This window comes from Octopus sinensis, linkage group LG4 (genome assembly GCF_006345805.1).
Source record: "Octopus sinensis linkage group LG4, ASM634580v1, whole genome shotgun sequence".
Taxonomy (NCBI): Eukaryota; Metazoa; Mollusca; class Cephalopoda; order Octopoda; family Octopodidae; genus Octopus; species Octopus sinensis.
Genome location: NC_043000.1, coordinates 127,012,069 through 127,034,837, shown reverse-complemented (window position 1 = coordinate 127,034,837; position 22,769 = coordinate 127,012,069). Strand labels below are relative to the sequence as shown.

At 35.7% G+C, this 22,769-nt stretch overlaps 1 protein-coding gene across 9 annotated transcripts in view; it reads left to right on the top strand.

Moving 5' to 3' along the window:
* LOC115210341 (nesprin-1) overlaps positions 1–22,769 on the top strand; it is an 870,646-nt gene that overhangs the window by 614,053 nt on the left and 233,824 nt on the right. For all 9 annotated transcript variants that reach the window (XM_036502466.1, XM_036502469.1, XM_036502465.1 and 6 more), the window contains 10 exons: positions 1,361–1,693; positions 3,570–3,690; positions 5,814–6,019; positions 6,209–6,351; positions 9,067–9,250; positions 11,411–11,716; positions 15,285–15,611; positions 16,728–16,865; positions 19,265–19,441; positions 21,630–21,842. In XM_036502466.1, the coding sequence (XP_036358359.1) occupies positions 1,361–1,693; positions 3,570–3,690; positions 5,814–6,019; positions 6,209–6,351; positions 9,067–9,250; positions 11,411–11,716; positions 15,285–15,611; positions 16,728–16,865; positions 19,265–19,441; positions 21,630–21,842 (2,148 nt within the window). The remainder of the gene's footprint in view (positions 1–1,360; positions 1,694–3,569; positions 3,691–5,813; positions 6,020–6,208; positions 6,352–9,066; positions 9,251–11,410; positions 11,717–15,284; positions 15,612–16,727; positions 16,866–19,264; positions 19,442–21,629; positions 21,843–22,769) is intronic.

Genomic DNA, 22,769 nt, shown 5'->3' with positions numbered 1-22,769 from the left:
GGCACTTGGATAGCAGTTACTGCCAGGTCTAGCCATCTGTCAGGGGCCTGTTATCATAACCATGAGACATGTTACCAAATTATATTCATTCATGAGGAACAGCTATGGTTTGGTTCTGTACTTCTTACCTGTTGCTAAAAGTAACAACAGCAATCACTGTTCATCATTTAATTTACCTTAAAAGCTATGATTGTGATCCATAATACTGAAAATTATAATTAAGTTGGCTTTCCAGGAGTGGCTGTATGGTAAGTAGCTTGCTTACCAACCACATGGTTCTGGGTTCAGTCCCACTGCATGGCACCTTGGGCAAGTGTCTTCTACTATAACCTCGGGCCAACCAAAGCCTTGTGAGTGGATTTGGTAGATGGAAACTGAAAGAAGCCTGTCATATATATATGTATATGTATATATATATATATGTGTGTGTGTGTGTGTCTATGTTTGTCCTCCTAACATCGCTTGACAACCGATGCTGGTGTGTTTACATCCCCGTAACTTAGCGGTTTGGCAAAAGAGACCAATAGAATTAGTACTAGGCTTCCAAAGACTAAGTCCTGGGGTCGATTTGCTTGATTAAAGGCTGTACTCCAGCATGGCTGCAGTCAAATGACTGAGACAAGTAAAAGAGTAAAGAGTATGTTCTTGTGTATTTATTTCATTTTCTTCATCAATCAATCAGAAGGAAAAGATATGCCTCTGACCCTTTAGAGGGTTTCCAAGGATAATGTGTGGGAAGAGGAAGACATCCTCAAACCAAAGATCTAGCCTGAATGCTGGTAACAAAGTATATTTTGTTAAAGACATCTAAGGATCACGTAGAGGTGTTAAACTGTGTGATGGATTAGAAGTTTCGTGTTGAATGTATGTTTTTGTTGTTTATAGTCTTTTCAATACTTTTTTCTTCTTTACAATAAGTACAGCAGTGAACTGTCAGAATCATTAGCACACCAGGTAACATTGCTAAGCAGTATTTTGTCTGCCACTACGTCCTGAGTTCAAATTCCACCGAAGTCGACTTTGCCTTTCATCCTATTCGGGTTGATTAAATAAGTACCAGTTACGCACTGGGGTCGATATAATCAACTTAATCCGTTTGTCTGTCCTTGTTTGTCCTTTCTGTGTTTAGCCCCTTGTGGGTAGTAAAGAAATAGGTATTTTGTCTGCCTTATGTTCTGAATTCAAATTCCGCCAAGGCTGATTTTTCGCCTTTCATTCTTTCGGGGTTGACAAAATAAGTACCAGTTGACTATTTGGGTTGATGTAATCGACTTACTCCCTTGAAATTGTTGGCCTTGTGCAAAAATTTGAAATCATTATTTTTACAATGTGTAACTACTAACCATTATTCTGTCAATAGAATCTGGAAATTGAAATGAAGAAGGAAGAAGCCCCTATAACCCAGTTATGTCAGAATGGCAAAATATTACTGAAAAACATTTCTGCAAAGAGCCAGGTTCACAAGCAACTGAAGAAATGGCTGGCTGACATCAAAACTATTTATCCAAACATGCTGGAGAGTTTAGTTCAGATGTTAGAAAGGTGGCAGAAATACCATTCTGAAAGAATCTCTCTTAACAAAGACATGGAGGACACAACACGATGGTTACAGAACACCGAGCTGGATATCCAGAGATTCCAGACATTCAGCTTGAACCATTTATCAACTGAAGGTCAAAAGGAAGGCATCAAGGTAATGACACCTACATTATTTTTTTGGAAAAGTGTATGATTGCCATATAGTTTTAGGCTTTATTACTGCATACCGTCCTACATACATACACATACATATTTGCATATGTGTGTGTGTGTATATATATATATATGTATATACATAAACACACACACACTTATACATCCATACATATATACATAATATACCTATGTGTGTTGGTGTACGTATGTATGTGTGTATGTATATATATACACACACATTTATACATTCATACATGTATACATAACATACATATGTGTATGAGTGTGTGTAATATTTCACAAAAACAATGAAAACATATTTGTGCAAAGTTTAACAAATTTCTCAATAAATTTAAATATATTTAAATATATTGAATGGAATTATATCAAATATAGAGTCATAACATTATATAATGTAAATTAAATGATATAAAAAAAACAAATCAAGATATATATATATATATATATACACACACATGTGTGTGTGCACCTACACACATACACTCATGCAATAAAATAAATATTTATATATATTTAACAAGACATAAATTTACACTACTGATAAACCTCATGTATATGAAAAGTTTATACACCTGTATGTTGCATACATCAGTAACACTAAAAAATATCTGTTATATATTCATTTAAAACAAATACTGAATTAAACACATTTAAGTTATCCTGATAATTTTAACTCTTTTGATACTGACCCTTTTGAGACTGCCACTGGTGCTTTGAAGCAAACTTTCTGTTTTAAAGTGGCATCAATTAAAAACTTCCATCAGAGTTTCATGTTATGTTCTAAACACCACCCTAAAAATGACAAATTTTACTCAAGCCTTCATTATTTTCAAAATGAATTGAAATGGACAGAATGTATTTCTTTATAAATATGATAATGAAAGAGTTAACATTTTGTTTGTTGACCCTCTTTTAATCTTTCATTCTTTTACTTGTTTCAGTCATTTGACTGTGGCCATGCTGGAGCACCGCCTTTAGTTGAGCAAATCGACCCCAGGACTTAGTCTTTGGAAGCCTAGTACTTATTCTATCAGTCTCTTTTGCCGAACTGCTACATTAGGAGGATGTAAACACACCAGCATCAGTTGTCAAGCGATGTTGGGGGTGGGGACAAACACAGACACACAAGCATATACACACACATACATACATACATATATATATATATATATATACGACGGGCTTCTTTCAGTTTCCATCTACCAAATCCACTCACAAGGCTTTGGTCAGCCCGAGGCTATAGTAGAAGACACTTGCCCAAGGTACCATGCAGTGGGACTGAACCCAGAACCATGTGATTGATAAGCAAGCTACTTACCTCACAGCCACTCCTACCCCTTAGTATTCAGATTACTCTGTCAAATGTGTGCCTTTTTATTCACATAGGTTTGGATTAAATCATGTGTTATCTTGTAACTTTGTGATTTCGAAGATGTGATTGCTTATGTTAGCTTCATATTGTAGAGTAGGTGTGCGAGGCCAGATCTGGCTGATTTGAACACAAAACTGGTAGAAAATTTGGGCTGAATAATGCCTGCTTAACCCTCTCGTTACTGTATTTATTTTGAGATGCTCTGTGTTTCTTTCAATTACTTTAAATATAACAAAGAATTTACTAAAATAACTTAGTTATCATTAATCTAGTGTTAGGAACATAAATTGTGACTAAGGTTTGGTGGAAAATTTTAATTCAAAACTTTTGAAAACAAGACATTTGCACTACAGAGCCAAGCCGGTTTCAGCCGGGTTGGTATCAAAAGTGTTAAATGCTAAAGGATTAATCAACTTTCTTTCTCCATATTTGTTTAAAATTTCAAGTTGGTAAGGTTGATCACTATGTTTTTTTTTTTTAGAAACTTAAAGTGGAAATAGAAAAATATGAAGTTCCCTTGGCATCAGTCTTAAAAACAGGAAATACCATAAGTAACCAATGTTGTCTTGAATCTCAGGCCGAGCTGCAGCATAAATTATCGGGTGAGTAAATTGTGTTTATATATTGGTTGGGTCAGGTCAAGTATGCATCTGCCTTTTGTTGGTTTTTGCTCAAGTCACTCCAGTTGACCTTCTAAACCATCTCCTAGCCAGTTCCCAACTACATGAGATACTTCCTCATCTGCCATGATCATGGAGGATTCCATGTTATATTGACTAGTACTTTGACAGTTCAATGGAACGATCTGCTTGTGAAATTAATGTGCAAATGCAGTTCTATGTTTAAGAGATGAGGAATTATGTACATTATTTACATTCAACAGATATTTGTCCTCATCTTGTTTGTTGTTAACACGTTTCGGCTGATATACCCCGCATCAGGTGTCTTGGGGAAATTTCAAACCTGGGTTCTCATTCCTAAGGTATTTTTCAATGTTATTATTATTATTATTATTATTATTATTATTATTATTATTTTATTATTATTATGAAGGGCATCCAGCTGTAGAAACTCTGCCAGATCAGATTGGAGTCTGGTGTAGCCATCTGGTTCGCTGGACCTCAGTCAAATCGTCCATCCCATGCTACCATGGAAAGTGGACATCAAATGATTATTATTATTATTATTATTATTATTGTTGTTGTTGTTCAGGTAACTGCTTGGAATCGAACTCAGAATCTTGGGGTTAGTAGCCCACGCTCTTAACCACTACGCCATATGCCCATGGTCATATTTTTTGCAAAATTTCCCCAAGACACCTAGGGTATATCAGCCAAAACATAGTGTTAACAACAAACAAGATGAGGACAAATATCCATCGAATGTAAATAATGTAATGTGCAGCTTCACTGTTATATTACTAGTGGCTAAAATTTAAATTCTGAATTATAATAATTTTAACATGCTTATAAAGAAAAGCTTATTAACCCTTTAGCATTCAGGTTTCTCTTTCTATTTTATTGCTTATTTATTGGTATTGCTTTGAATTAATCATGCATTATCTTGTAGATTTGAGATTTCAATAATATTACTGTTTACTTTTAGAATGATATTGTAGGGTAGGTGTGAGAGGCTGGATCTGGTCACTTTGAACATAAAACAGATAGAATGTTAAGGCCGGATATGGCCAGTTTAAATGATAAAGGGTTAAATAAAGATATTGTTTTTCTTAGAAGAGAAGACAGTGTTCATGATACCATACAGAGCCTCCAAAATTGGTGGGGAGGAATGAGAAAGGAAGTTATCCTCAAACTAAAGACAGTTTCAATGCTTGTAATGGAGGGAGACATTGCTATAGACAACCAAGGAGCCAGGTGGGGTGTTAATTCAATCTGCCACTGAATGAGTCATGGTAGGATTTGAATTCAGAATGTAAAACTCCAGGAGAAATACCATCAGACCACCACCAGCCATCGAATTCATCATTCTTACAATTGTGCCAATCCACAGGAATAGACTGTTTTTTTTTTTTTCTTTTAATCCAAATGAATGAAAGGCATGGTTGATCTTAGTAGGATTTCAAAAATAAAGAGTTGGAACAAATACCACAAAACATTTTGTCTGATACTCTATTGATATATAGATAGATACCATACATACATAGATAGGTAGACAGGCAGATAGATTTAGATAAGGATTCTACAGTCGTATGGAGGTGCAATGGCCCTGTGGTTAGGGCAGCAGACTCGTGGTTTCAATTCCCTGACTGGGCGTTGTGAGTGTTTATTGAGCGAAAGCACCGAAAGCTCCACGAGGCTCTGGCAGGGGGTGGTGGCGAGCCCTGCTGTACTCTTTCACCACAACTTTCTCTCACTCTTTCTTCTGTTGGCCTGCTCACTTAGCCAGCGGTGTCGCGTCATTTGAACACTAAAACAATGCAAAGCGCATTGTGACCAGCGATGTGTAGCAACATCTGATAGCCTGGTCAGTCACAGTGATCACAGTGATATAGATGTATAAGACATGTTTCTTTCAGATCCATACACACAAGGCTTCAGTTGGCACAGGGTATAGCAGAGTGTTCAGTTCCACTTGCTCAAGGAGTCATGCCATTTGGGAAACTGAATCCAGTACCACATGTCTGGGAAATGAACTTCTTAACCACACAGCTAGTACGTAATAATATGAATTAAATTGTTACCTTTATTTCTTTTTTCTATTCCAGGTTTGGAGACTCGTTATAATTCACTTAAACAGCAAATTACAACATACCTTAGTGATGTGGAGTTGTTCTTTAACCATCTTTGTAAATATGAGTCAAATTGTGAACAACTTAAGAAATGGTACAAAACTACAAAAATGAAATCTTCAAATCCTATCCACACCGATTGTGCCACGTCAGTTCTTCGAAAGCAAGTTGAAGAATATCAGGTAAGCTAACAGATCTTTGCAAATATTTTGCTCCTTTCTTGCTTGTTGGTTAACATTATTTATGAAAAAATATTATAACTTGTTGAGTTAATCAAGTAAAAGATATGTTTCTTTTTTGGTTTTTTTTCCCCACCACATACAGTTTCTTTTTAGAGAATCTTAAATAAAAAGACTGACTTCTCTTTTCAGGCATTGAATCAAACATGTGAAGAAAAAATTGTTCTTCTGTCTGATGTAGAAACTATCTCTACTGCAATGCAACCACATCTCTCTGCAACTGATAACCAAGCTATGCAAGAACAAATCAAAGACTTAAACAGTAAAACAACCAGGTATGAACATATATATTTATACATAGATACATACATAAATTTATATAGATACACACACACACACACACACATTACACATATACATATATAGAAGGTTGTCTGTTATGGCTGATCAGAGAGTAACCATTGATTTAACACCTATAAAGCACTTTGCTGTATAGGCAACTCATCCCTAGAGATGACTCTGACTGGCCATAACAAACAACTTTCTAAATATCATTTCTCTAATGTTTTAGAGTGTGCTTCTTTTCAGATGTATGAACTACTGACTGATTCATATATATATACATATATATATATATATATATATATATATATATATATATATATAGTAAGATAAGGGAAATAATATCCAGACAGATACTGAATTTCACTGAGCAAAATGCCAAGGCTGGTTCCTTCTGATGGTGCATTTTTAGCTCCCATCTGATGTTCCAGGTTATTTCTTGGCTACTTAGAGTGTTGTACTTTACATACATATAATGATATATATATATATATATATATATATATATATATATATGTATATTGATAAAAATGGTAAGACAACAAAAGAAAGAAAGAGACCTCGATATTGTGTAAATAGAGGAATTTATCTGTAAATGTAATATGTGACAATTATTCGGTAGCCATGATAAAGCTCCGAGTTTCAGATGCCGAGGTGGAAATCATATATATATATATATATATATATATATATATATATATATATATACATACATATATGTACACGTACACACACACATATATATATATGTGTGTGCATAGTACTTATTCTATCGTTCTCTTTTGCCGAACCACTAAGTTATGGGGATGTAAACACATCGGTTGTCAAGCGATGCTGGGGAGGGGGACAAACACACACACACACACACACACACACACACACACACACATATATATATACAACAAGCTTCTTTCAGTTTCTGTCTACCAAATCCACTCACAAGGCTTTGGTCGGCCTGAGGCTATAGTAGAAGACACTTGCCCAAGGTGCCACACAGTGGGACTGAACCCAGAACCATGTGGTTGGTAAGCAAGCTACTTACCACACAGCCACTCCTATATTTTTATTTGGGTTGAGTCAGTTTCTTGTGACATATTGGATAATATTGCCCTACCTTTGGTTCAGTTTTAAGATACGTTTTGGAGTGAATTTGGTTACAGTTTTTTGTAAGTTAAGTAACCACATAACAGCTTCCACATTGTTTATAACATTGAGTTTGAATTTATTGTTAATTGATGGGTTGAGAAAACATTCCAAAGAAAACTAGGAAAAAATGTTACTTTTTATAGAATGAGAACTGATGGTGTAGCCAAGTGATGAGAGGAAGTCACATAGATCTGTCCAGTTTATATTAGCATTGGGAAAATAGTTGTAAACGCAATCACTTTTTTTTATTTTATTAGCATCTCTCCATATGACAACTAAATGGAACTTAGTTGTCACATGGAAGTTCTGTCAGTAATGAATTATAAAGAAGTGAAAAAAATATAAAATATATAACAGAAAAAAGTGACCATCTTTTTAAAGTGATCTTACTGTTGAGCAAATTTTAAGTTCTGTCAGCTATTCTGAATTTCAAAGCAACTCCAGGAACAGATGTCAAACTCATATATCATTGTAGAAGACTTAAAAGATAAGTTCTAAAACTTCAAGCTGTTCTAATATACACTTAGTACAAATTTCTAAAAAAAATTGTATCTCTCTATTATTCAAGTTATAACCAAAAAATAAAATGAAAGGAAAAGAAAAGGGGTGTGATATTTTCCATGAATTAAATATGCAATAACTTTCAACTCTCAAAATAGACATTTTCTTTCATTCATGTATTTCGTTTTTGGATTTGGTTTGCTAGATTCTTTATGTGAGTTCGTGTATTGAAGCATATTCTGTTGTGTCTGGAAAGAGTCATTTTCTTTTTGTGCCTTATAATTTAACACACTCACCGGTTAAATTTCCACTTATTTTCTATTTTTATTTTCCTAAAATTTTTGTTGCATCTTGCAACCTTTTCAATAGTCTTGACTATTTATGTAGCTAATGATCAACATGATAAAGCATATAAATATAGGTGCATATAAATATAGGTGCAGACTTTAGCCTCATGGCTAAGAAGCTTATTTCTTAGTCATAGGGTTCTGGGATCAATCTCATTGCTCACTAACTTGGACAAGTTTCTCCTATGGTGGCCTCAGATCAATTATTTCTTTGTGAGTGGGATTTGATGGATGGAAACTGCATTGGAGGCCATTGTGTGTGTGTGTGTGTGTGTGTATGTGTGTGACATTCAGTTGTCCAATACCATAGGTTTCAATGCAAGTGTTTTCACATGAAAACTATGATATCAAGCTATTTAATTCTGTTAAAAGTAATTATCTATCCGCCCATGTGGATAATCTCCAGTTTGTCATTAATGTATGTGTGTATGTATGGGTGTCAGTTTGTGTTAACCAACGTGACTAGTTGTATCCCTCTATGTCAGGGTGTAACTTAGAGATTCAATAAATAGAGATTGACAAAATAAGTACCAGGCAGAAATAAGTACTATGGAGGTGGGGGTGTCAATAAAACAGATTAGAAACATGAAAAGTCTTTGAAGCCAGTGCCCCAGTATGGTTGTAATTTAATTACTGAAACCAATAAAATTATAGATATTGATTGGTTATTTAAAATTCAATAGTGATTGATCTATAATGTGTTTTTGTTTTCAGTGTTTCCCAAGAAGTGTCTAACTCTTTGAAGTTGCTCCAGGAATCTCTGAGTCAACACGATGAAATTGATTCTAATGTTCAAAGTCTATCAATATGCTTAGAATCGATTGAGAACCAAACATCTCTTGTTACTCCAATTGGAAGTTCTGTGGAAGAAGCTGAGAAACTTTTACTACATTACAAGGTAGAAGTAAATTACTTTGCATATTTCTGTTTTAATCATTATTTATTTAAATGTATCATTATGTCTATTCTGCCACCCACCCACCTGTCTGCACTATCAGACATCCCCTATTCCACCCACTTGCTCCTGGTACCCCTGCCCAAATTCCTTCCTACCCACTTCATACCATGAAGGTCTACTCTGATACCTCATCACCACTTTTTTTATCACTTTCAAACTCTCCCACCACACCCTCTCTTCTAAAATGGGAGTTGCCATGTCGCTCCTCTATAACAAGAATCCTGTTCTGCTTCGGCCCTTTCTCTCATACTTTACTCCTCTCTACCGCATTTTCTTCTAGCATAAAATTTCTACCTTATTCAAGGATTGTTGTCTTGCAAAGTGCATGACATCCTCATATTGCTGGTTGGCATGAAAAAGCACCCAGGGCATGTTGTAAAGTGGTTGGTGTTAAGAAGGGTATCCAGGTGCAGAAACCATGCTGAAGCAGACACTGACACATGATGCAGTCCTTGGGTCCACTGGATCCTATTGAGCCATCCAACCCATGAAAACAAGGAATATGGGCATTAAATCATTATGATGATATTTATTTATTTATTTTATGTAGCAATTTGTGAACAATAGCAAGAAAAGCATCCAGCCATAGAAAATTTGACCCATGCAAGTATGAAAAAGTGGCCATTTAATTGAGGCGCTTTCTAGGCCTAGGGATAGCTGTGTGGTTAAGAAGCTTATTTTTTAGTCATGTGGTTTCAGGTTTATTCCCAGTGTTCAGCATCTTGGAAAAGTGTCTTCTACTATAACTTTCATTGACCAATGTCATGTTAGTGAATTTGGTACATGGAAACTGTGTGGAAGCCTGTCATGTGTATTTGTTTTTGTTTCCCAGCATTATTTGACAACCATTGTTGCTTTGTTTATATCCCTTTAACTTAACAGTTGGTGAAAAAAAATCAAAACTGTATAGAATAAGCACCAGACGTAAAAAATAAGTTTTGGCATCAATTTATTTGACTAAAACACTTCAAGGTGGTGCCCCAGCATGGCTACAGTCCAATGACTCACCTACCCATATTCCTCTCAGAAAGCATTAGCTAACCCAGGTAGCAAGCAATGAGATTGAACCCAGAACCATGCAGTTGCAAAGTAAACTTCTTAACCACACAGCCATGCCTGTTTCCAGTAAGAAGACTGATTCTTTAAATGTTACTGACAGGAATACATTTTGCAGTCATTCACATAATTTTACTTTATATAGTTCAGCAATACTAAATTCTCTATCATTAGCTTATCTTGGGCTGTTAAATTTAGAAGTATATTCCTGTACAATGTTTTCCCTCAAGCTCTGTCTTTCCTCCATAATGATTTCATTAGCCAATGAATAAGATATGAAACTAAAGCTATGGTCTAAATAAGACACAATGCTCTTTTCTTTTTCTTTACTTTTTGTTATTTTGTTTGACAGGAAATCTGTAGATCTTTTGAGTTTAGAGTTTCTGGTCAAGACGATAAAATTGACCTTAAAGAAGAGTGGTGGTGGTGGCATAGTGGCTGTTATTATTGTTGTTTGGTCGCTCAGCTTTGATTGAGAAGAACTATGGTGAAAAGCACTTCAAGTCACAAAAAAATTCCTCCCTTTTTTTATGTTTATGTAATTACTACCTGGTCAAATGAAGTTTGTTTAGAGCCATGACAAGACACAGGAACATACAAATGCACACACACACACACACATGTATAGACATTCATTCATACATACTTACATACGTACATACATACATACATTACAAGATTCTTTTGGTTTCCTTTTACCTAATCCATTCATAAGGCTTTGGTCAGCACAGGGCTATAGTGGAAGATACTTGCCCAAGGTGCCATGCAGTGGGACAGAACCCAAGACCACATGGTTGGAAAGCAAACTTCTTGATCACAGCACCACACTCACACCTTAATTAAATTTACAAAATTGAAATTATTTTGTGAGCCACAAAGAGAAAAAAAATTCTCACACTTTTGGCAAGCCGACTTCATTTGAAAGAACAAGGATCTCACAGCACACACTCTTCTTCCATTTCCTAAACATTTTTCATAGGGTTTTGTTTAGTTAAATTTTTATATTGTCTTTCACTTAAATATTTTTCTTTTTGTATGATATAGGAACTGAGCCTAGAAATGGAGAGTTATAACCATATTGTAGAAAAATTGACTGAATATGTTAAAAAATTCAGCACCACTGGTCAGTCTTCAAGCGCGACTAACATACAACAGATTCTAACAAAGTACTCATTGTTAAATGAACACATAACTCAGTTACTCAACCGTTTAAAGGTTGCAGTGGATCTACGAAAACAATATCATACAGAATTTGCTAGCTTGGAAACTTCATTTAGAGATTCTAGTCTGAAAGTTGATGAGGTCTCAGCTTTAAACATCCCAACTACTGAAAAAGTGAATAAATATAAGGTTTGTTGCTGTTTTTTGTTCTTTCTTTTACCATTTTTATGTTAGAATATACTGAAACACTGTTTTCGTTTCAATTTTGAAATTCAGTAAAATAACTATCACCATGAAACTTACTTAAGGTGGTGAGCTGGCAAGATCGTTACCATGTTGGACAAAATGCTTAACGGCATTCCTTCTGGTTTTGCATTCTGGGTTCAAATGCCACCTGGGTCAATAAAATAAGCACCTGTTGAACACTGGGGTCAATTGTAATTGACTTACCCTCCCCCAAAATTGCTGGCCTTGTTCCAAAATTTGAAACCATTATTAAACTTTTAATATTTAAACCAGTCATATTCAGCCCAAATATTCTACCTATTTTATGTTCAAACCAGCCAGATCCAGCCTCTCACACCTACCTTACAATGTCATTCTAAAAATAAACATTCACATCATTAAAATCTTGAAGCTACAAGACAATGCATGATTTATTCAAAACATTATAAATAAATAAGTATTACATTTGACAAGGTGCATGGTTCAGTGGTTAGAGCGTTGAGCTTACGATCGTGAGGTTGTGAGTTCGAATCCCAGACCAGGCTGCATGTTGTGTTCTAAAGCAAGACACTTTATTTCACGTTGCTCCAGTTCACTCAGCTCTAGAAATGAGTTGCGACGTCACAGGTACCAAGCTGTATCGGCCTTTGCCTTTCCCTTGGATAACACTGGTGGCATGGAGAGGGGCGGCCAGTATGCATGGGTGACTGCTGGTCTTCCATAAACAACCTTTCCTGAACTTAAGCCTGGGAGGGTAACTTTCTAGGTGCAATCCCATGGTCAGTTATGACCAAAGGAGTTCTCAGACATTTGACAAAATAATTTGAATGTTAAAGGCTGAAACTGCTGTTTAAGACGGTGAGCTGACAAAATCTTCAGCATGCCAGACAAAATGTTTTCTGGTTCTTTATGTTCTAAGTTCAAATTCCATCAAGGTCAACTTTATCTTTCATTCTTGTTGGTGGTCAATAAAATAAGTACCAGTTAATCAACGGGGTTGAAGAAATCAACTTCCCTTCCCACCAAAATTACTAGCCTCATTCCAAAATTAGAAAAAAAGTATTAAGCTAGTATTTGAAATAAGAACTTACATGAAATTTTGGTGAAATGGTGTAATGTAGATCACTTTGAGCAAGGAGTTTGTATCATAAAACCAGGCTCTGTCTCAGGCAGGTTGGTATCGAAAAGGTTAATAGTCATATTTTAAAAGATTTTTCAATAAAAAGTTTACAATATTGCAACATAGATTGTAAAAATTTCTTTCTGATATTTCCTAGATCAGAATAAAAGGTTCTTTCTTTTCAAAGTGAAAATGAATAATATCTTTCAAAGAAGCCTAATGCACACATAAAAGAGACTACAACTGTTATTCTGAACTCAGTATATCTTCAGGTTTTTCTCCTTAGCACTTTATTCATTCTTCACTTGAGCATGAAGACATGACTGAAAGCAATGTTCTTGGAGCATTTTCTTTTAAGAACCATTGTAACAATCTCCAAATGCTATCACGTTTTTATTTTCAACCTGGCCATCATCACTTACTGGCAAACTGAGAGCAGCTTTGATCAGGTTGCAAAGAAGTCTTGAACAGAGAAGTTCACCAGTTTGGATAAGTTCAATGCTACAGGGGAAAAGGGAATTTGACATTTCAAAACTGGGTCGGAAAAATAATGTTTTTTTTTTTTTTTCAGACAAAGGATCAGTGCAATACATTAGAGCAATATATCATTTTCTTCTCCCCAAAAGCATATACACTTTCTTTGTATAATTTTTGCCAGCATGAACCATCACCAGTTTATTCAGACTCTATGTTATAAAAGTTTTATAGATTCTTATAATTCACCTACACTTACAGTGCGGAAATTTGTCAAGAACCAGGAATTCACCAAATACACTTATGACATTTGCAATATTGATAGTTATAGTAAACAGACAAAATAATAATAACAATGATAATAATAATAATATTTTTTTAAAAATCAAAGAAAATACAATCCAAATTATAAAATGTAAGTAAAAATAAAATGAAAAATAAATATTATTGGGTAATATAATCAATTTAGTTGTTTGTGCCCTCCACCTCTATTACTCTATAAGGACTTCAATATGAGTTTGCTCAAAGAGTTCAGTGTCCTTAATACAGAGAGTTCTCTAGCTTCTATGATCAGACACTGAGTTTGTGAAGGATATCACAATTTCATTCATATAACAGATACAAATTCATATTTTTCATCTGAGTGACTTTATATCACTTTCGTGATGCTCCAACAGAACACTTACCATTAACAAGCTGGCTATAACAAATCACAGTCTTTACAGTCAATATTGATATTAGTTTTCATTATATAAACTATGACAAATTAAACATCTTTTCATATTTCTGTGGTAAAGTAAACAAACAAGAGAATTCTGTGCTCAACATTTCCAACTAACAAAACATGGATCTGTTATACATTGCCATGTTGTCTCTAAAGATATATTATATGCCTCCTTCACACTACTTACATACTATCAAGTGGACTTAGCAATAGAATATTTAATGTATTTGCTAATAGTTGTGTCTAACACACAACCCCGTTTCATACCACCATCTGGTCTTAGGTACCTTTAGCAGTTTACTCCATTACAGATGTCACAACCAGATATTTTCCTTGTCCATGTTTTTTTTCCTGCAAATGCTTGGACTTGGCATCATCTGCTCCAATCTTGCCCATCTGAGTATATGGTCTGCAAAGGTCATGAGAAATACATTTCTTCACAAACTAACTTATGATAAATCAAACAAAACAACACAAACAGCACTAGTATGGAAGATAAACCCTCAATCCTTTGGTCAATTGGTCAACACTCTATAAGTTCAGTGTATAAAAAGACAATACAAATTCCAAATATATTCAGTACAGTTTTGGGAAATGATACTGCGAAGGTCTAGAAATATCAGATATGGATTTGAAAACACTACTGTTTCGTTATTTACAATATTTATAATTGACGGACATTTGTCTTCATCTTGTTTGTTGTTAACACAACATTTCAGCTGATATACCCTTCAGCCTTCATCAGGTGTCTTGGAGAAATTTTGAACCTGAGTTCTCATTCCTAAGGTATTTTTCGATATTGTTGTTGTTGTTATTATTATTATTATTAATATTATCCAGAGAATAATAATAATTGAACTCGGAATCTTAGGGTTAGTAGCCCGTGCTCTTAACCACTACGCCATATGCCCATGGGCAATTATGGAGTGAATTTTAGGGCTTATAAATCTAATATTCTCCTATCCTTCCTTAATACCAGTTCCTATATGCTGTTCATATCTGCACTCGGTCTGCTTAGGACACTGTTTCATACCAATTGTAAAATGCTAATAGGAAAATATGATCACTGTAATATGAAATAGATAAAACTTGAACATAACTGTATTTATAATGAAACATGTGTACTATATATATGTATATATATAATATATAATGAAATTATTGTATACAGTGCTTAGGTAAAATTTTCTTCCTTGTGGCTTCTCCCAATTCAGGTTGTTTACAATGAGTTACAAACATGTGAAAAAGGTCTTGGTGCTATGGCAGAGAAAGCAAACCAAATAGACTTAGATCTACCAAATAACAATGACAATTCTTTGACTTCACAACTCAGAATTGTTCAGTCTGATATTAACACCAGCAAAAGAAATATAGACCAAAAGATTCAAGAGTGCCAGATGAAAGAAATGAATGAAAAGGAACTGAGCAACTCTTTAAAGGAAACAATAGTTTGGTTGGAGCAGAAATATGTGTTTTTGTCTTCTCCTGAACCTCTACATCTGACTGAAAGTAAGATTGACTCTATTAGTCAAAAATATCAGGTAAGTTTAAACTATTTAAAATTTTTATTTTACTGTCATTTTTTTGTACAATGATCATAATCATCACTATCATAATCATCTTCATTTTATGTTCAATGTTCCATGTTGACATGGGTTGGATGGTTTGACAAGGATTCAATGAGTCAAGGACTGCATCATACTTCACTGTCTGCTTTGACAAGGTTACTATAGCTGGATGCTCTTCCTAATGCCAACTGCTTTTCAGTGTGTACTGGGTGCATTTTCATGCTATTGGCACCAGTAAGGTCATTAAATAACTTGCAAGTCAACAAACCAAGGGAGGGAGAATGTTGCCTCAGTATGTTAGATGGGGGTTAAACTATAAAGAAAGTGGTTGGAATAGAGCAGGTTCTTGTTTTCAGACAATTCAGAAGGCAAAGAATGAATTTGTAGTTGTTCCAGTTCTATTCCATTTCTAATGCCATTGCATGTAGATGATTCCATGTGAAAAATTACAGTTGATTATATTGGAGGGGCACTTCATCAGACTGGAATCAAAATGAGAGCTGTTACATTTTCATATGAAATCATTTGTATGTAATGGCATTAGAAACAGAATGGTACCAAAACAATTGCAACTAATAATAGAGATGTGCCAAATTCATTCTGCATCTTCTTAATTGTGTAATATGTTACTTTTCATAAGACTAACTCACTACTCATATCAATAATGTACCTCAATTTCCTGAACTCAAAAACTTTTTCTCAAAATTCTAATGTGGGTGTAGATATCCAGGAGTTCAGGTTGAGTACTGCATTGAAAACACTGATTTCTACCCAATCAGGACTTACAGACCTACATTGTGTGTGTGTGTGTATGTACACATATAGAAAGGAACTTTATGTCAGTTGAAATATTGTTGCTATAAGAGAAATTTTTCCCTATGATAACTGCAGAGAATTTGTGTTTTAGAAGTTAAAATATATCACACATATTTTAACAAACCTTAAGTTTATTTATTTCTAATCACTGTTTGGTACTGTTCTATATATATAAATACTTTTGAAGTATATGTATACTATGTATGTATATATGTAATATATATGCGTATTCTGTTTGAGTAAAAATATTTTATCTCCTATCTACCATACTAGCAAGCCACTCAAGAATCTTTAGATCGTATTGCCATGGTTAAGAAAAAAGTCCTTTCCAAAGAGCATGATACTTCATCTGTTGACAGCAACCTAAAACAACAGTTGGTATTGATTGAAGAACTTGAAGTGAAGATTCTGGTAAGTAATAAATACTATTCTAGAAACTCTTTAAAACTTATCTTTTACTCCCCCCTCCTTTCTTTACTTAAATTTTCTTCTTCATCTTCCTCACCATTTATTGTTATCTGTGCCATCTCAGTAAGAAATAAGTGAGTATTAACTCTACCATCATGTACTTAACACAAGGGAACCTCTATGTGGTCATGTAATGTGCTAGATATAGCAGTCAAATCTCATATTATTCCCTAAGATCATGGATAAATAATGTCTTAGATACATGTTCTGAATGACCTAGAGCTTAATATACCATTATGAACAAATGAGAAGGGGCTTCTGCAGTTGTACCAAATTTCCATGAAATCGCACCTTACCATCTTAAAAACATTGCTCTGCCCGTAAAAAGAATGACCAAATAAAAAAACAATGCATTATGAGGGAGACTCATTCAATTATAGATCTGCTCATTCAGGCTGACCTGGGGCTAAATAACAACTGACACACCAATAAGGAAGATCTTTACATGGTTGCTCATAGAAACAGTAGCTAAGTCTCCTTCAAAATATCCCTGTGTTATCTTTAAAAAATAATAATAATAATAATAATAAAGAGAGGATAGATACATTGGTTTATGAGTTTAAGATATAGTTTTCAAATAAGAATTGGTTGGAATATCTCAATTATATGACAGCTCAATAAAGACTGGCCTGTGGTTAAATAGCAGCAATAACTGTTACAACCAGCATAAATATGAAATAATTAACAGTATTATGCACTGTGTTTATTATCTTTCATTAGTATTAGACAATGACAGCTGACCGAGTCATTAGAGTGTTAGTATAGTGACCATAAGGTTGAACTGTCAAAGACTTAAATGCCATCCTCAGTTCTGTGTTGTGTCTCATAGAAGAAGAGAATTATGGACGACCAGATGGGAGGAAAGAAAATTAGTTCAATATTGTAAAGAAAGGTGTGGAGATTATTGGATAAATTGGTGGGTATTATTAAATTATGGTGCCACTGTGGAATAATATGAATATAGAAGAATAAGGATATGAAATAAATTAATAATAATAATATGGTTGTGATGCATGTGCCTGGTGTACCCTTATCAGACGGGTAGTCATGATAGGTATACTAGGCTTCGTATATTTTACCCCAGTGTCACTTTGATGGCATGCACTGCTCTCTCACTCAATAATAATAATAATAACAATGTCAACATCAGCAATGATAGCAACAGCACCAACAATAATAATAAGTACTGACCCCAGTGCTTATTAAATCTTGGACTTATTCTGTCAGTCTCTTTTGCTAAACTACTAAGTTATAGAGATGGAAACAAACCAACACTAGTTGTCAAGTGGTGGTGGGGATACACATACACACATTATACAAGGGAGTTCCACACAGGTTCCATCTACCAAATTCACTAACAATGCATTGGTTGGTCCATGGTAGAAGACACTTGCCCAAGGTACTACATAGTGGAACTGAACCTAACCGCACATGGTAGCAAAGCAAGCTTCTTAACCACACAGCCATACCTGCATCATCATCATCATCATCATCATCATCATCATCATCATCATTTAACATGTTTTCCATGTTGGCATGGGTTGGGTTGTTTGACAGGAGCTGATCAGCTGAAGGGCTGTTCAGGCTCCCTGTGTGTTTTGGCATGGTTTCTATAGCTAGATGCCCTTCCTAATGCCAACCACTTTACAGAGTGTACTGGGTACTTTTTACATAGCACCAACACCTATGAACTCGTATGATTAGGGATACTCAGCTGGGGAGGATTGCAGGAGATGAGCCAGTTATGCAAGGGCAACCACGCTTTTACTTAGCTTGACATATCTTTTCAATCAACAAATCACCAGGAGTCTCAGCCCCCTGTCATACCCTCTGTGATTCCCAATGTCTGTAGATTCTTTAATATCTGCCCCCAACCCCATCGATTCTCATAATTAACACAATTCATCATCATCATCATCGTCATCATCATCATCGCTTAACGTCCGTTTTCCATGCTAGCATGGGTTGGACAGTTCGACTGGGGTCTGGGAAGCCAGGAGGCTGCACCAGGCTCCAGTCTGATCTGGCAGTGCTTCTACAGCTGGATGCTCTTCCTAACGCCAACCACTCCATGAGTGTAGTGGGTGCTCTTTATGTGCCACCGGCACAGGGGCCAGAGGAGGCTGGCAATGTCCACGATCAATTGGTGCTTTTTATGTGCCACCTGCACAGATGCCAGGCAAGGTGGCGCTGGCATCGGCCACGTTTGGATGGTGCTTTTTATGTGTCACCAGCACAGGTATCACAACTACAATTTCCAGTTGATTTTTATTTTGATGTTGATGTACTTGACTCAATAGGTCTTAAAGAGCTATACATAATGAAAGTGTTATTATTTCTAGGATGCTGCAAAGGTAAAAGAGAAATACCTTGCTGAAGCCAAAGCTAACCGGAATCAGTTTGAGTTGTCTCTAAAACAAGTCACAGACTGGGTGACTGGTGCTGAGAAATTGTTGGATTCTGGTTTCATTGAAGATCTTGATCCTGACTTACTCTATCAACAACTTGAAGAACACAAGGTATTTATTTGTTCCTTTTCCTTTTACTCATTTATTCTCTTATTCTTCTACTTGTTTCAGTCATTGGACTCTGGCCATGCTGGAGCACTGCCTTGGGGTGTTTAACTTAACAAATCAAACAAAGTACTTATTTCAGTCTGGTGCTTATTCTATCAGTCTCTTTGTAATGAAGCATTTAGTTACAGGGACATAAACAAACCAATATTGTGTGTCAAGTGCTGGAGAGGCAGATAGAAAGGCATACACATGCACACACATATACACCTACACCTCACACAGACACACACACACATGCACACACACACACACACATGCATGCATACACACAATGAACTTTGTCACAGTTTCTGCTTACCAAATTCAATCACAAAGCAATTTTATTAACCTGGGACTATAATAAAAGAACGTTGCCCAAGATTCTGTGACCCAAACCAAGCTTCTGCTTGCTTTGGGTTAATCATGCAGTCATGGTCAGTGGTGGGTCTAAAAATATTGATTGCCAGGAGACTAAGGGGGCCCACCCACAACTACAATGCTATTATTTAATTGTTTTCTTTTTTTTATTAAAAATATTCTTTCCAACTGTCTACAAACATAGCCCGGCTGAAATAATTAATGCATTCTTCTAGGAGTGAATAAGAATTTCTCAAACTTGAGGGGATGGGCCCCTTAGATACTAACATGGGTCCCCATATATGGATTCTAATGGCACAGGGGCCCACTTGCCATCGAGCAAGCTGGCAAGCTGGCAACCTGGCCAGTCTGCCTCTGGTCCTGGTTATGTATTTTTTCTCCCCAATTTCCAATTAGATAGTTAACCATACAACATCTTTGATACTGGAAGATAAAAAATTGGGATAAAAATTTCACTGAAGCTTTCAAAATAAAACAGATTCTGTTGAATACAGTTATACAGCTATACAAAATATACAGTTATACAAAATATTTAGGATTTAAATGGAATTCTCCAAAACTGTAAAATCATTCATTAAAACCTGTATATGAAGAAATCTAAACTGGAATAAAGAATGAGGTTAAAAAATGAGATAAACCACATCAGAAATGTAGGATATCTTCCTTTCATGAATAATATATTAGTGTTTTGATACATTATGTTGTACTGTTTTAAAACTTTACTAAGTTTCTTTTTTTTTCCAAAGATGATAATTTTCCCAAAGAAAACACATCCATTTATGAAAAAGTAACTCAGTATATTTTTGTCATAGTGTCACATACAGAATAAGTTGAATGGTTTTCTATTAGTTTTTTGTAAGCAAATATTGAGATAGATTGATTTTAAGGGCAAAAGAAATAGATATTGCAACACCAGCAGAACATTTACGATGTAAGTTAAGGAAAATAGACTTTGACAGGGAATGGAAAGTAATTTATTTATCCAGTCCACCAGTGCCTTAGCTTGCTGGTGAAATACTTGGCTGCACTGTAATCCTTTTACTTAAAAAGGTGTTTGTTGAAGCTGAAATTGTGTCTTATTAATGTTGACTTGAATCTTACTTATTGTTTCCTATTGAGGGTGACAAACCTAGTGGTTAGAGCAGTGAACTTGTGGTCGAGGGATCGCAGGTTCGAATCTCAGACTGGGCGATGTGTGTGTTATGAACGAAAACACCTAAGCTCCACGCAGATCTGGCAGAAGGTAATGGCAAACTTCTGCTGACTCTTTCACCACAACTTTCTCTTACTCTTTCCTCCTGCATCTTGCAGCTCACCTGCAACGGACCGGCACCAAGGAAACCGGGAAACCGGCCCTATTGAGCCAGGCATGGCTCAAGAAGGAACAAACATTTGTCCAATTAATTGTAAACTGTCATGTATTGAGTGTAGACTAGTATGTCTTCTTCATGGTAACCATTTTGTTATATTGACATAGACTATTTTGTCCTACTCACGTAAACTATTATTTCCTTCTCATGTAGCTTTTGTGTCCTACTGATGCACATTGTTTTGTCATATTTATGTATTTACCAATGTGTATTGATGCTGACTATTTTATCCTACTGTTGCCAACTATTTTGTCCTATTCATGTCGATCATTGTGTCCTACTTATGTAGACTTATGAGTCCTATCTGTTGATAATTCTTATCCAAGGGAATAAGTAAATCAAAACCATTTTCAGACATAAACAATCCTATCAATATTTGGCTATTGAATGTTTCGTTATTTCAGGAGTATTTGTCAGAGGCCAGTCTCTGCCAGGATGAAATGGATATACTGACTGATACCAGTGAACATCTATTGGATTCCCTTGACTGCAATGATAAAGAAACATTGCAACAATCCCTGCAGAGTCTGAATGGAAGACTTAGCAATGCTGTATCCTCTCTCCAGAAGAGACAAGCTACCATTGAAGAGAAAATAGATCAATGGAAAGACTTTCAGGTTAGTTGTGTGCTTGCATGTATGACTCTGTGTGTGGTGTGGTGTGTGTGTGTGTGTGTGTGTGTGTGTGAGTCTTTTGTCGAAAGTGAAATGGTACATTTTTGTTTATCTAATAACTTGATATATTTTGTGTGTCTTGCAAATTGGATTAAACATAGAAATCCATTTCCAAAACAATATTGATTTCTGACAATAGTGTGAAGCTACAAGTGTGTGAAATAGTGGTTGTGTCAAATGAATGCGGGAGCTTGAGGTGGGTAGGTTAAGCATTACCGAAAGTGTACAAGAGAAATGACTGCTCTCAGATAAGAAGAGACAAGATCTAGACAATTATCTGTGTGCCCTCTGACAGAGTCAGTGAAGCTTGCATGAAAAAAAACAATAATGTGAATCTTTTGTCATTGTTGATGGTAGTGGTGGTGGTGGTGGTGGTGGTGATGGTGGTGGTGGTGGTGGTGGTGATGTTGACGTTGACGATGGTGGTGATGATCATGATGATGATGACGATGATGATGATATCTTCTGTCTAGGAACAACAGTCTCTATAAATACTCCAACCTCATTCCAGAGGGCAACAGGCAGATAAGGAAAGCTTTGCTGTTATGATCAATACTATGTTCAGAATGCTCTTCTCTATGGCAACAAGAGCTGAACATGTTGATGATGACAGCAATGACAATGACAACACCAGTGACACCAGTGCAAAACAAAGCAGCCAGTCAATCATTTGGACAAACACTTGATGCACTCAGTTGAAAATTCGGAAGCAGCCTTCTCCTTGGTTGAACAAGCCAGTCTCTGAACAACCATGCTTGGCACAGCAGCTACATGTGAAGAATGGACACTGCTGTAACTTCCCTTCTTGTTCCTCATTTTTCCTTAACAGTTATGATACATTGCTACAATGACATGCAAGTCTCCCTAGCC